Genomic DNA, 13,499 nt, shown 5'->3' with positions numbered 1-13,499 from the left:
TTCGAGTACCGAGCTTCCAACAGAGACTGGGGTGGGCTCAACATGAACATTTGACATAATTTTCGTCTTGTCCATGTTCATTTTCAAGCCCACCCGTTGTGAAACTCGGTCGAGGCCCTCGAGCATCATACTGAGTTCCTCCATCGACTTTGCCATGACTACGATGTCGTCGGCAAACCGAAGGAGAGTGATGTATTCGCCGTTGATGTTGATGCCAAGTCCTTGCCATTCCAGGAGCTTGAAGGCGTCTTCCATTGCGGCGGTAAACAGTTTCGGGGAGATAACGTCCCCCTGTCTTACGCCTCTTCTCTTAGGCTTTCTCTTAGGCATACATCTTCGCAATATAATCATTTATTTTCAACTAACTTCCTAATTATATGAAGGGATTTTGTAATAGAACAGTCCCTCAGAGTGTCAGACTCTTACTAACTAAAACCCATCATGTTCTCTCTTAAGCCCTATATGTGCTAGGGACGTCATAACGCTTTTGAACGATCCCGCCAGGATTTTTTTACAGAATTGCAGTGAGGCTCAGCAATCTTTTTGGATAGTCATCTGGATTATAACTATATTCCAACTCGTCAAATTATAATCCCACCCAAAACAAAAATGTGAAAGACTGCCAAGTTCGATAATATGGGAATGCTTCGCCTATAAAAGAAGTGAGATCTAAATAAGTACCAAGTTCCATACACATACCTCAGTTAAAAATAGTTACTTTTTTAATGATGTTACTTGGCAAGTTTTCATACACCTTGTTATAAACCTACTAAACGCAATGTATCAAGTATTTAATTTTCTATTAAAACTTGCCAAGTAATCATCATTAAAAAGTAACTATTTTTAACTGAGGTATGTGTATGGAACTTGGTACTTATTCAGATCTCACTTCTTTTATAGGCGAAGCATTCCCATATTATCGAACTTGGCAGTCTTTCACATTTTTGTTTTGGGTGGGATTTCATTTATTTTTGTAAGGTTGTTTATTTTATTTTTTTCTTATGATGAAGTTAGTTAAAGAAATGTCTCATTTATACTATTTTTTAGATTTTTTAATATGCACTATGTTTCTTACAAAGAAATGAACTAGATTAACTAAATGGACTAGATTTACCAACTGACTGACATGACATGTTATCATATATTATGTTCGTGGATCAAAGTTACACATTCGTTATTTTCGAAAGTGATTCACACTTGGCCGTTTTCAGATTTTTACTTTACTTTGACTAAATACAAACCTTTGTACCATTCGAAGATATATTATATAAATATAGATAAATTTAGTTCGTTTTAGTTCCTTAGGGGAAAAAATTTACACCGGGTATAAAACACCTTCATTATTTTGAAACCGACTCACACTTGGCCATTTTCAGATTTTTTCCTTTACCTTGACATAAAGACCTACCTCCATGCCAAATTTCAAGTCAATACGACCATTGGAAGTGGTCTAGGTTTTTGATGAGTGAGTCAGTGAATAAGTGAATCAGTCAGTGAGTGTATAGTAAAAATAGCGATTTTCTGACGTCAATATCTCAAGACCTACAATAGGTATATTAATGAAATTTTGTATTTTAGATAAGTGAGGGGATCTCAACAGATACTAGAAATTTGATATGCGTAAATAAAATAGATTTTGAGTTACAGGGGGGTCGAATTTGGCCCGAAATGGTTCGTGTAATATAACCCACGGCCGGTGTGTCGCTTTTTTTGCTCGAACTTGGCGGACACACTGCCGTGTGTCTAGATGTCTCAAATATTTTATTCGGTTCAAGTTATGAACGCGAATCCTGTAACGTAGAAACCTAATATAGCCAAGTAACTAAATACAAGACAGGCATTAAAACTGTTTCGAGTGAAATGAGGTTTATGCTAAGAACGTTATAAATAAAAATGTTAAATGTGATGCCAAGGTCTTTATTTATTTTGGTTTATACAAGTAAATACTTAATACTAAAATTAGTATGGGTATCTCCTGCCAGTGTCCAAACGGTACATTCCAGATCTGAAACAATAAAAGACACAATTTAGGCTATGAAGATGAGAAAAACTGCCGTTGATATCTAACGGACTTAGCAAGATATTAAAAATTATAAAAATATGGGTATAGATAAAGATAATGATATTTTCAAATTGGTTGACAAAAAATATGAATTGAACTACAACAAGTCATATTGGGTTGGTAACTCACCCAGTCTTCCTTAAGTCATCGTTGCCCATACGAAGTTGAGCACCACGGCATGTGTTCCATGTCAGTTGGGTTTGGCTGGTGCACAGGCGGCCAACCAAGTGGTTGTAAGTAACAGTGGCAGCAAACAGCTCCCAAGCACGGTTGTGGTTGCAGAGGTTGGTGAGGCAGCCAGGCTGGGAGATACCGCCGTTGGGGTAGAAGTCAGCGTTCGCCACGTTTGAGCCGATACCGAGACCACCGATGGTGTAACCTCCATCGGTGTGGATAGCCTCTACGTAAACACCGTCACGGGGGTTGACACGGTTGGAGTTGTAGTTCCATAGGGGTCCAGCAGGGTCCAAAGCTGGAAAGGCAATAATTGTTAGACTATCGATATCAGTAATCAAGTAGATGGTGCGATGACTAATATAAAATTCATTAGTTACCTGTGACTCGGGCGGCTCTTCCTCCGAGTTCTCTGCCAGCGTTACCGACAAGGTGAGCGCCCAAGCTGAAGCCAACCAGGTGCATGCTGGTGAAAGCCTGACCAGTCACGCTGTTTAGGAAAGCCAGGAACTGTCCAAGACCACGGCCAACTGCGGGTACACCTCGAGCCGCCGTGGCGTAGTCAGATAACGCCAGTCTTCTCCAGTCCAGGATAATAACATTAGTTTCAGCCTTGTTCAAGTAAGCTGAAAAAGAACATAAAAAATTGGTTTCAATATCACATGTAACTGTGAATAATCTAATAGGAAAGTGTATGTAGATGATGGTATTATTGATCAATTTCCTCAAACTTTCAATTGACTTAATATTGTAGTTACTGTGCGAGTGGATTTTGATAAAACTTGAAAAATAATATACCTAGATTAGACATCAGAACAGCATATATGCTACATTCTGTCTGGGTGCGAGAAGTAGTCTCTCAGGAAGCGCTGGTGGAAACTAGTTGTAGGGACACATGTAAGTATGTATGGCAGAGTGCAAGGTAAGCAAAAACGTGTGAGAGCATGAGGTATGCGAGGCACGGACAGTTACTGTGCACTAGTCCGTGTGAACGGTTCTATCTAGGGGTTTACACGAAATATATCCGGTATCCGAACACCGTGTTCCTCTCAACCCCCTGTACCCCACGACCAGAAGAGGCAGTGCTCAATTAGGGATTCTACCTAAGCCCGATCCCTAAATAGTCATAACATAAGTTATCTGTAGCTAATTGTAATATTCAGGATTATCATCAGTGTTACCATCTCTGATGGTGGGATTGATGTTGGTGTTCTGGTTGCTGAGCCAGCCGTGAGCGACGACCACGGTGGGATGAGCAGCATTGAAGTTAGAGTTCCTGATAGAGTTGGCGTTGTTAATCACCAAGGTTTGAGAGTTCCTGGGGTTGCGCCTGAAAATTATAAAAAGATTGATTAAAAGATGTACCAGTTTCGCTTCATCGGTATCCAAAAGTATTTTACAAGTTTTGAAGAACAATGGAATGATTTGACAACAAATATCAACAACAAAAGTGCTATCTAATGCCTACCATTTTTTTGGTACATATTTACAATGACAAGCAGTTAATTGTGTAATTAGATTTGTATGGAATTTTCATTTGATAGTATTTTATATTTTATTTCGAGAATTTTTATGTTACTTTATTCCTAGGGTAGACATACCAAGTATGTTGAAAATTACCTAGTATACAGCAGGTACAAGTTATTGGCTGGGTTCCTTTCAATTTCGTTGAGGAGTTCCATGTCAGGTTCAGCCTCGAGGTCCACGGTGTGCATTTTACCCTCGCCATCGGGGAACTCGATGTATCGCGGGTACGTGCGATCCTCAGAGTATTCCGAGGTCACTGGCACCGCAGAAGCGGTATAAACTGGAAAAACATTAATTACTTACAAATTGCTCAAGAATTCACCTTCAAATGTTTTTAGGCTTAACAGTGTCTTTGATCACTTCATGTTCTTTGTCTCCTGTCTTCAATTTTTCACAAAATAGCTAAATGTTTTATTCCCCTTTTTTATTACGTCCCTAGAGCAAAGACAAATTACAATCACTTCCAGACACTATATTTTTCGTTCTGTTATTTATGACTTCCTTCACGACGTCTTGAACTTTCATACACTACACTAGCACTATAATACGGATCATTTAAGAAAACCATTGTAGAAACGACAGGAAATCGTAATGTTCTAAGTCAGATTTCAACTTGTCTTATTACGAAATTCTTTTTTTAATCAGTTTATAGGTTGGAAAATCCAGACTAAGAGACTGATCACATCGATCAGAATTGCCTATATCTACATCTGATTGGGTAATTTCTATGCCATCGTTTTGTTATTGAGAAGGTCATTAAACTTACCCGCAATAATTAGCAAGCACAAGAGAGACTTCCGCATTGTGAAAGAACTTTGAAGCCAATCCTCGTTAGTAAGATCTCTTAGCTATTTATTAGCAAAACTTATCAGCTCATGAGACGATAGCATGATTAAAATGCCTTTATCATCAAATTCTGAGGATTTTTTGTGTTTTCAATAACTAATGCGTTGTTTACGTTATAAATTACGTAACATTTCAAATAATTTATATCTTAATCGGGAGTAGGACTGCATTATGATTATGCGGTTTTGATAGATTGACATTCCTTACATTTTTGTTCATTTCACGTTGCACTAAGTGAACATACTTTTGTTAATAAATTTAAATGTTCATATTAGTAAGGGACTATGATTGATTCTATGACGTGATGCATTTTTGATCATCTTTCTTGAAAAGTTTACGTCCCTATGAAAAATACTTAAAAATTAAAAGAGGTGTTCACCTTGCACAGTTCTTCATTGACCCCTTCTATTATGGCTGATTGTGCTACAGAAAGAAAAACTATGTGCAAAACGACTACTCTACTCAATGTGCAATCTGATAACCATACAGCCCTTAGTTGACCTTCTGTAGTATTTAAATACTTCTTTCAAAAAGTAGTTCCTAAAAACATTCCAGTTAATATTTATTGATCTAGTGGCAATAAGAGTAAACAAATCGTTTATAAAAATAAATCGGGTTAGAAATAGGATAGAGAAGAAGAAACAATTTAAAATTGTAAATCCGAGGATGAGTATTTATTTCAATATCAATATTTCCGAATTCGATTAGTAAGGATATCTTCTGCCAGTGTCCAAGCGGTACATTCCAGATCTGAAACAAGAAAACGGTTTAGTTAGACTAAAATTATTACATTCTTTGTAATTACTTGAAAGGTAAATTGTAACGAATGCTATAGTTGTCGCAAAACTCAATGACGGCACATAACTACTGATTACAGGTTAACGGGCAAATGATTTCAATTTTGCCACCTACTTATTTATATGTAATAGGAAACTCACCCAGTCTTTCTTAAGTCATCGTTGCCCATACGCAGTTGAGCACCGCGGCATGTGTTCAAGGATAGCTGTGAGTTGTTGGCGCACAGACGACCAACCAAGTGGTTGTAGGTAACAGTAGCGGCAAACAGTTCCCAAGCACGGTTGTGGTTGCAGAGGTTGGTGAGACAGCCAGGCTGGGAGATACCGCCGTTGGGGTAGAAGTCAGCGTTAGCCACGTTGGAGCCGATACCGAGACCACCAATGGTGTAACCTCCATCGGTGTGGATAGCCTCGACGTAGACACCGTCACGAGGGTTGACACGGTTGGAGTTGTAGTTCCATAGAGGTCCAGCAGGGTCCAAAGCTGAAATAAGAAGCAAATATTGAATTCATACAAGTTGCTGGAGTACTCAGAACAATAATATAGATGGGATCTAGGAAGTGATAAGGTAACATCATTGGTGGATGAGGTTCCAAGAACCATATACATTTTTACTTCCTTACATAGCCCTACATTTTACAATGATGATCGTGTGTGATATTACCTGTGACACGAGCGGCTCTTCCTCCGATTTCTCTTCCAGCGTTACCGACAAGGTGAGCGCCCAAGCTAAAGCCGACCAGGTGCATGGAGTTGTAAGGTGCTCCGGTAACTGAGTGCAAGAAAGCCAGGAACTGTCCGAGACCACGACCGACGGCTGGCACTCCTCTCGCTGCAGTAGCGTAGTCAGACAATGCTAGTCTTCTCCAGTCCAAGACAATGACGTTCACGTCACTCTTGCCCAAGTAAGCTGAAATTGGAATATTATTTTTAAGGAGGAATTGATCGAAGATTGCTACTTTGGGCTCTGTGTTTCTGATTTTTTAAATATGTAACTGGAACGAATACTTCTGTAGCAAAAGTTCTGATTTTATTGCCAAGATTTGTGATTTGTTTTTTGGACTTACTTGACGTGATAAAATAATACTTAAAATTGCAGATGGCTGCTTAGTAAATAATGATATACATAGACCAAACTTTAGATACAACATAGAAGAGATTAGACTTACCATCTCTGATGGTGGGGTTGATGTCAGTGTGCTGGTTGCTGAGCCAGCCGTGAGCGATGACCACGGTGGGTACACGAGCATTGAAATTAGAGCTGGTGATCGAGTTTGCGTTGTTGATCCTCAATGTTTGAGCGTTTCTGGGGTTGCGTCTGTAATAATAATTATGTTTATGTTAGGAAAATGTAGGTACGTAGTGATTCTTAAGTGTTCTTTTTTGTTTGTAGTCTTGGTCATTCATGATGGAGCTTTTGTGCATTAAATGGATTATTTTTGTATTCTCCTAATCAGTTAGGACCGTGCTAGGAACGATGTCAGTCATTTTGATCCTTGTCTAATCAACGGGTCACAATCAGTCCATGCAAATTAATATAACTGTTGCTACCAATCTTAATTCCGACCGGCGACGTTGATTAACTATTATGTTATTTTATCTATTTATCTTCGTAATCATTCATTCTATCATCAAGAAATAAAACCTAATGATTTGAGGAAAAGATATCAAATGGGATTTATTTGATAACTAACAGGTGCGATTAGACGATCGCTCGCTATGGGTTCCGTACTATCGCGTTATTATCATAAATGCTGGAAATTTTGTTGTATCACTTCCGTTTTCTATGACACGCACCAAAGATTATATGGCTCCGTTTTAGGTGTGACTTTTGCTAAATTTGCGTTTAAAAAGAACTAATACCAGATTCTTTTTACTTTGATTGGACATATTGATCCTATTGTGGGTTTCGGGAAATATCGCTAATTATTCAGATAGACGAAAGACATCATAACTTAATAATTTGATAAGGGGCAAATACTATAAATAGATTTTGAATGATTACCTGGTGAACAGCAAATATTGGTTGTTGGCTGGGTTCCTCTCGATCTCATCGAGGAGTTCCATGTCAGGCTCAGCCTCGAGGTCCACAGTACGCATGTTACCCTCGCCATCGGGGAATTCGATGTATCGCGGGTACACGCGATCCTCAGAGTACTCTGAGGCTACTGGCAGCTCAGACAATTCTGGTACTGGCACCGCAGACACGGCGTATACTAAAAAGGTCACATGGAGGTGTAATTATACATTCATTTCCTTATTTTTCTAAAGGCACATTGGAAGACATGGAATACATAAATACACATATTATTAAAACAAGAAAATATCAAATTATATTTATCAAGAGTTTTTCAATAGGATGAAGAAAGTGAGAACCAGATAAATGGTTTTCTTTACAGCAGAGATTATGTATTTAGGTTTAATTCAATATTTTTGGGTTGCATTTCAATAAAAAAAAACTACTTATGTGCATTATATTCTATGACAGTGGCTTACAATATAAAACGATGAATAAAGAGGACGATTGAAACCTAACACCAAATTAATTTAAATTTTCATTTAAATAGCTAGATTGCTTTTTTCATTTGTAATTAATATTCTATTAAGTCATTTTAGCATCACTTACCCGTAAAAACGAGTAAACACAATAGGGACTTCTTCATCGTGTGATTTGTGAACAGCTTTGAACTATACTAGCATTTAAACCAAGTTCTACTAGTATTTATTTATAATTTTATCACGGATGAGACACCAAATTAACCTGTTATCATATTTTGAATGATTAAAAAAAATTCTTAACGCATGATCGGTTAAAATTCATACCTAATTAAAGATAGTGAGTGACAGCCTATCATGTCACTCATCGTTGTGATGAAGATATATTACACCAATCACATTTAATTTCAATCATTTGTTGTCAATTTTGCAATTTTTTCCTTGACGAGTTTTGGACAAAAAATTATCATTGACAGTTTGCACAGCACGAACATTATAATGCACCTGTAATATCAATTTCAAAATTGAAAAAAAAAAAAATCTAGAACTATGTTAAAATGATAAAAGTGTGGCGAATGTAGTTGTTATAAATTTTAAATAAATACTGAACGTATTTGTTGCTATCTCCTAAGAATATCTGGGATGAGATAAATATTCTCGATAACAGATATACACACAATATTTCCTTTAGAGATTCTTTATCTCGTAGTAAACCAATAAGATAAATTATAAGATTGTCCATTCATCAATTTTTAGCAACTTGTATGGCTCACTGTTGGTCACTTGTTCTGAATCAATAATTGAAATCATTATGCAATGTATTGTACCTAATCTAATTAAGATACACGATACATCTAGAAAAATAAGTAGCTACATTGGTAAGTTGCAGTGGCCTAGTGATCATGGTACCTGAAATAGTTTTTTTTTAGTCATTCTTTAAACGATCTTAATTGCAGACCTTGTCAACTGCAACATGTGACCATATTTTCCTTCCTCACAATGTTCAATATAAAACTTCCTTATTTTATTGATTTCAATATGTCACAGGAACTCGGAACGAGACAAATTTCTTTTCAAAATCAAATTTCCAAGCTACGAATGGCACATGAGTTGAACTTGTGCCAATATTTTATTTAAATCACCTAAAGTTTCTGCGCTCACCAAGAAACATTGAACGGTTTTATTTAAAAATACGATTTTCTTTTTGTGGTCGTTTTCAGAAGCTTCAGGATAAAGTGGTTATGGAACACGTACGTGTGTGAAGTTTTATGTTTTGTTTTGGTTTAATCAATTCGGTACGCAAATATTGTTTAGAATAACAAATGTTTGCACGCGGGCGGGCAAACAGCGGTGTAACTGACCGACATAGTGGACGCACGGACCTACATTGAGATATATGTAGTACTCGCGATTGAATATACCTATAGAGTGTAGGATGTGTTAGACAGTAAATATGATTTTAAGTGAACTTCAAATTATGAACCGCGGCTTTGTTACACAAAGGGCTTCAGAAGGAACATGGTGGTTTGTAGCCAGTCAGAGTCTAATACTCCCAATGCTGCAGAACTAGGAATCTTTTGATGATTTACCACCAAAAGAAGGTCACACAATATTATATTGGATATTTTGTAAAATATTTTTGTTTTACAGTTTAAGTAATTAGAGGTGCAAGTCATTCCAATGGAACTTTTCAGAGATAGCTAGGTATATGGCTAAGCTGTATTATACTTATGGTTAATTTGATAATATTTTATCAATGTTTTTTTTACCTATTTGTCAGGAAAGTAGTAGGAAGTAACATTTTTTAAAAACAAAAATGAACATTATTATGGACTTATTTTTGACCTAGCCAACCCAATAACAATAGAATCGAATTTTGAATCAAAACATAGATAACAAAATTAATTTAGACATTAACAATGATACGCATTTGATCATAATGCCAATGATACCTAATCAACCGATAAATGTATTGAACTATTCTATTTTGGAGTAATTAAATGTCATAATAGAATATTAATTACATTACAAATGTATGGAGCTCTTCTAAATCACGGGAGATAGCTATGTTCATTCATCGATCTTTGAGCTATCCCACTCACTTCTTGAATTTGAAGAAACAATAATGTTGTTTTTTATATGCCATTATATGCCCGTTGACAGTTGCAACACTGTAAGAGAAATAAAAAAAAAATGGGATGGCTTGTGTGACCATCACTCAAATGATTGCATTGTATAATTTTGTAAGCTTATTATTGTTATGTAATAGACTGTTTGTACTGTGACTATATTACTTTTTAAAAAGAGTGTATATGGAGTTTCTTGCCGGCTCTTCTCCATGAGACCAACTTTTTGGAACCGTGCAACTAATGTGACGTTTCATAGGGCTTGCAAAGGCATATGTGAAATAAAAAGATTTTTTTTATGCATGTGCACGCATGCATAGCATGCAAAAATTAAGCTACCTGAATAATTAACTATTTCAGTACCTAATCGGATTCAAACTAACCGTTTTAGTTTCCAAGTGATATTTTCCTTCTATTTAATCATACGTGATGATAAATTGGGTTTTATCAAGAGTTTTCATTCAAGATTGAAGCTATAGTAATACAAGTTTCATTATAATTATCGATCTCAATAAAACATGCTATCACGATTTAAAAAAACACGGTCTCTCTTGAAAAAAATATTTAAACAATAGTGGTGAAATAAATGTGTACGTTTATTGGTTAAAGGATGAAAATAAATGTATTTAAAATTGTTTTGAGACAGGAATAATACCCAATAACTACATGTAATCCTTTTAAAGGATTGTGTAGATACTAATTTAATGCTTGTCATACGTAATACGTAAGCAGTTAATCCATTTTTATCCATATATCGAAGGATTTGAATCGAATACGTAGCTACTCTGATTTTATTCTTTTCTGGAACATTAAAAGTAGCAACAATTAATTTTGAAAGAGATTAAGACAAAAAGCTGATAAAACGGATCACTTAATGTGTTTTATCACTGGAAACATTTCAGTGATTAAGATTAATTAATTAGATAAGAATACATATTTTTCGTGATATAATGCGGGTGTCGTGAAGGGAGGCATTATTTTCTTTGTGAAAATTAGTGGGTCTGCACATTTATAAATCTTCAATGTTTTAAAGATGTCACTACAAGACGCGTATAAAAATTGAATTTCGGAGTAAAATATCAATAACCCATTTTATATACGAATATCCCACACTTCGTGGCATTCACCTTTAAGAATTCTTTATTTTGGCGAAGTTTTTAATCGTCACCTTCCAATATCTATCAAATATTGTAAAGATATCGGTTTTATCCATAGATTTTGAAAAACAACAAAAATTTTCTTTAAACTCGATTGAAATATAATTGTGACGATACAATACAAAAAAAGCAATATTATAAACGTGTTAATAATGTAAAAAAATAATGAGTGAAAGAACAATGCTATATAGCTACGATATTTTCAGGCAAAACCATTATAGTCAGTAATAAGGTTGTTTCAATATAACCTCCGGAGATATGCATTAATAATGTTGTAAAAAATAATGGCCATAAAGAAAAAAAAAACTATAAGTTATTATTTTTCACAATTATTGTTCTCTACTGGGATTATTTTTATTGCAATCTGTAGAAGGTAATTGTTAGCACTAGTCTCAACTAGGGATTTTCAAAAAAAGAACGAACTCGAACTCTATTTGACTAGCTACCTATTTATTACTTTTAAATGAATCATACCATCGATGGGGCCACGGATTAGCAAGCGCAGCGTAGGACGTCCACCAACAAGGTGGACAGATGACCTTATGAAGGTCGCCGGAAGACGCTGGATGCAGGTCGCCTCTAAGGTGGAGATCTAAGGGGGAGGCCTATGGCTGAGATGATGATGATGATGATTACTCACATATTATAAAAAAGCTACCGTTTTCGCGAGGTTTCACTCATGTCCCGTGGTAATACATACAAGGTGTTGATTTGCATTTGTGCCATAGTTCAGGAGGAGGACATACAATACGTAAATAATCGATTGGAATTACAGTACATGGGAAATAACTAATATGCACTGCTTTTTTGTCATTTTAATGTCGTGGTATTTCCGAAGTAATCCAATATTATGAATGAAATTTATGAGTGATCGTTGCGTATGCTTTGTGTTTGCGTTTGTGTGAGGGTGCAGCACGGTTTTAACGCCAGTAACATACGCGCCAAGTTTAAATAAGGCTAGATGACATTTACGGAATTCCGAAAAAAAATTAAAGAAAAAAAATTACGTACCAATTTTTTTATTGATTTGGGTCGAGAATCATTAGCATAATTACCTCCTTGAATATGGCACGGATGCAAATCAACAGCTTGTATTTATGTTACTCAAGATTCATTTTTTAAATGGTTTCAGTAGTTTCGGAGCCTTCAGGGTACAAATAAAAAAATGATTCCTATTTATTTATATTAGTAAAGATATATTTCTCTTTCAACAAACAAAGTTCCATAGCAATATGAACACAAAGAATTCTGTAACAGAGAACAAACTGAACAATTATTTAATTTGTCCTTGAACTGCACATTTCCCGAGGCATCCTCCTGCAGTGCTCGTGCAATTGCAGTCACGTACTCCACTTTAGTAAGTGGACTGTGGAACAAATGAAATTTAATTATTTCCTCTTATTACCTCTTGTTTTTTTGTAAGGACTGTCTTGGAGACGGTTTTTTTCTGTTTAAAGGTTATTATGGAAACATTTTTCGATGAAGCTTCGGAATATTGCATAAAGCAGGATCAGGAGAAAGGACGAGCATGTTTTAATTCTCCCATGACCGAGATGGTTGGCGTACCATTTGGGAGACCTACATTCAGTAGCAGATAGCAATGACTGATATGATGATGATGAAGACTGTAATAAAATTGTGTGCACGGGTATATTGCGATAAAACTCTACATAACCATTCGATAAAACTGATGTACGTACTAATTTTATGCCGCTTTATTTCTGCTTCACGATGGAATACTAGGAATACTGCTCAGAAGGAGCTAGAAAAGTAAGCTAAAGCAGTTATACATTAATATTCCTCATAGAAATAAATTCACGAGAACCAATAGGAAAACCGGATCATACTGAAGAAGTACGATATAAAGTATGCGCATATTCAAATGACAGGTAATTTAAGTAAGTTAACACAACTTTCGGAGGGAATCCATTTAATGATTTTTGGCTGCCGGAAAAGAAATATCTGGACGGACTTATTTATTGGATGACGATGAAAAAGAGTTAAAACTGCATCCAATTATTACTGTCCGTATATACGGACTGCATCAGGCGTCGGACTCATGATGCGCGATAGTTAGACAGTTGTGATTTTCACAGATTATACGGTTGCCCTAAAATAGTGAGTACTGAAAAAACAAAAATGAAATAAAAATTTAAATGGAAACATCAAATAAGATTTTTTTCGGCCTTGTTATTTTTTAGGATTATGGTACGGAACCATTGGAGCTCGACCGAGTCGCACCTGGCAGGTTTTGATAATTATTAATAAGGTAAATAATCTTAGGCCACCTGAGCGATTACCTAGTGCCTAGTG

General features: G+C 36.0%; 2 protein-coding genes across 2 annotated transcripts; both read right to left on the bottom strand.

Moving 5' to 3' along the window:
• Positions 1 to 1,901: 1,901 nt before the first annotated feature.
• On the bottom strand, positions 1,902 to 4,633 carry LOC124636885 (pancreatic triacylglycerol lipase-like). Its single transcript, XM_047173136.1, has 6 exons — positions 4,530 to 4,633; positions 3,857 to 4,043; positions 3,418 to 3,566; positions 2,617 to 2,862; positions 2,192 to 2,534; positions 1,902 to 2,005 (listed from the first exon to the last, which is right to left on the bottom strand). The coding sequence occupies exons 1-6, from the start codon at positions 4,564 to 4,566 to the stop codon at positions 1,960 to 1,962; spliced, it is 1,008 nt and encodes a 335-aa protein (XP_047029092.1). The 5' UTR covers positions 4,567 to 4,633; the 3' UTR covers positions 1,902 to 1,959.
• Positions 4,634 to 5,254: 621 nt separating this feature from the next.
• On the bottom strand, positions 5,255 to 8,245 carry LOC124636884 (pancreatic triacylglycerol lipase-like). Its single transcript, XM_047173135.1, has 6 exons — positions 8,034 to 8,245; positions 7,413 to 7,623; positions 6,577 to 6,725; positions 6,072 to 6,317; positions 5,548 to 5,890; positions 5,255 to 5,359 (listed from the first exon to the last, which is right to left on the bottom strand). Exons 1-6 carry the CDS (start codon positions 8,068 to 8,070, stop codon positions 5,314 to 5,316), a joined length of 1,032 nt encoding a protein of 343 aa, XP_047029091.1. The 5' UTR covers positions 8,071 to 8,245; the 3' UTR covers positions 5,255 to 5,313.
• Between the last annotated feature and the right edge of the window lie 5,254 nt (positions 8,246 to 13,499).

The sequence above is a fragment of the Helicoverpa zea genome, chromosome 15, assembly GCF_022581195.2.
Source record: "Helicoverpa zea isolate HzStark_Cry1AcR chromosome 15, ilHelZeax1.1, whole genome shotgun sequence".
NCBI lineage: Eukaryota > Metazoa > Arthropoda > Insecta > Lepidoptera > Noctuidae > Helicoverpa > Helicoverpa zea.
Note: the sequence above shows the minus strand (reverse complement) of the source record. Positions and strands in the feature narration are given on the sequence as shown.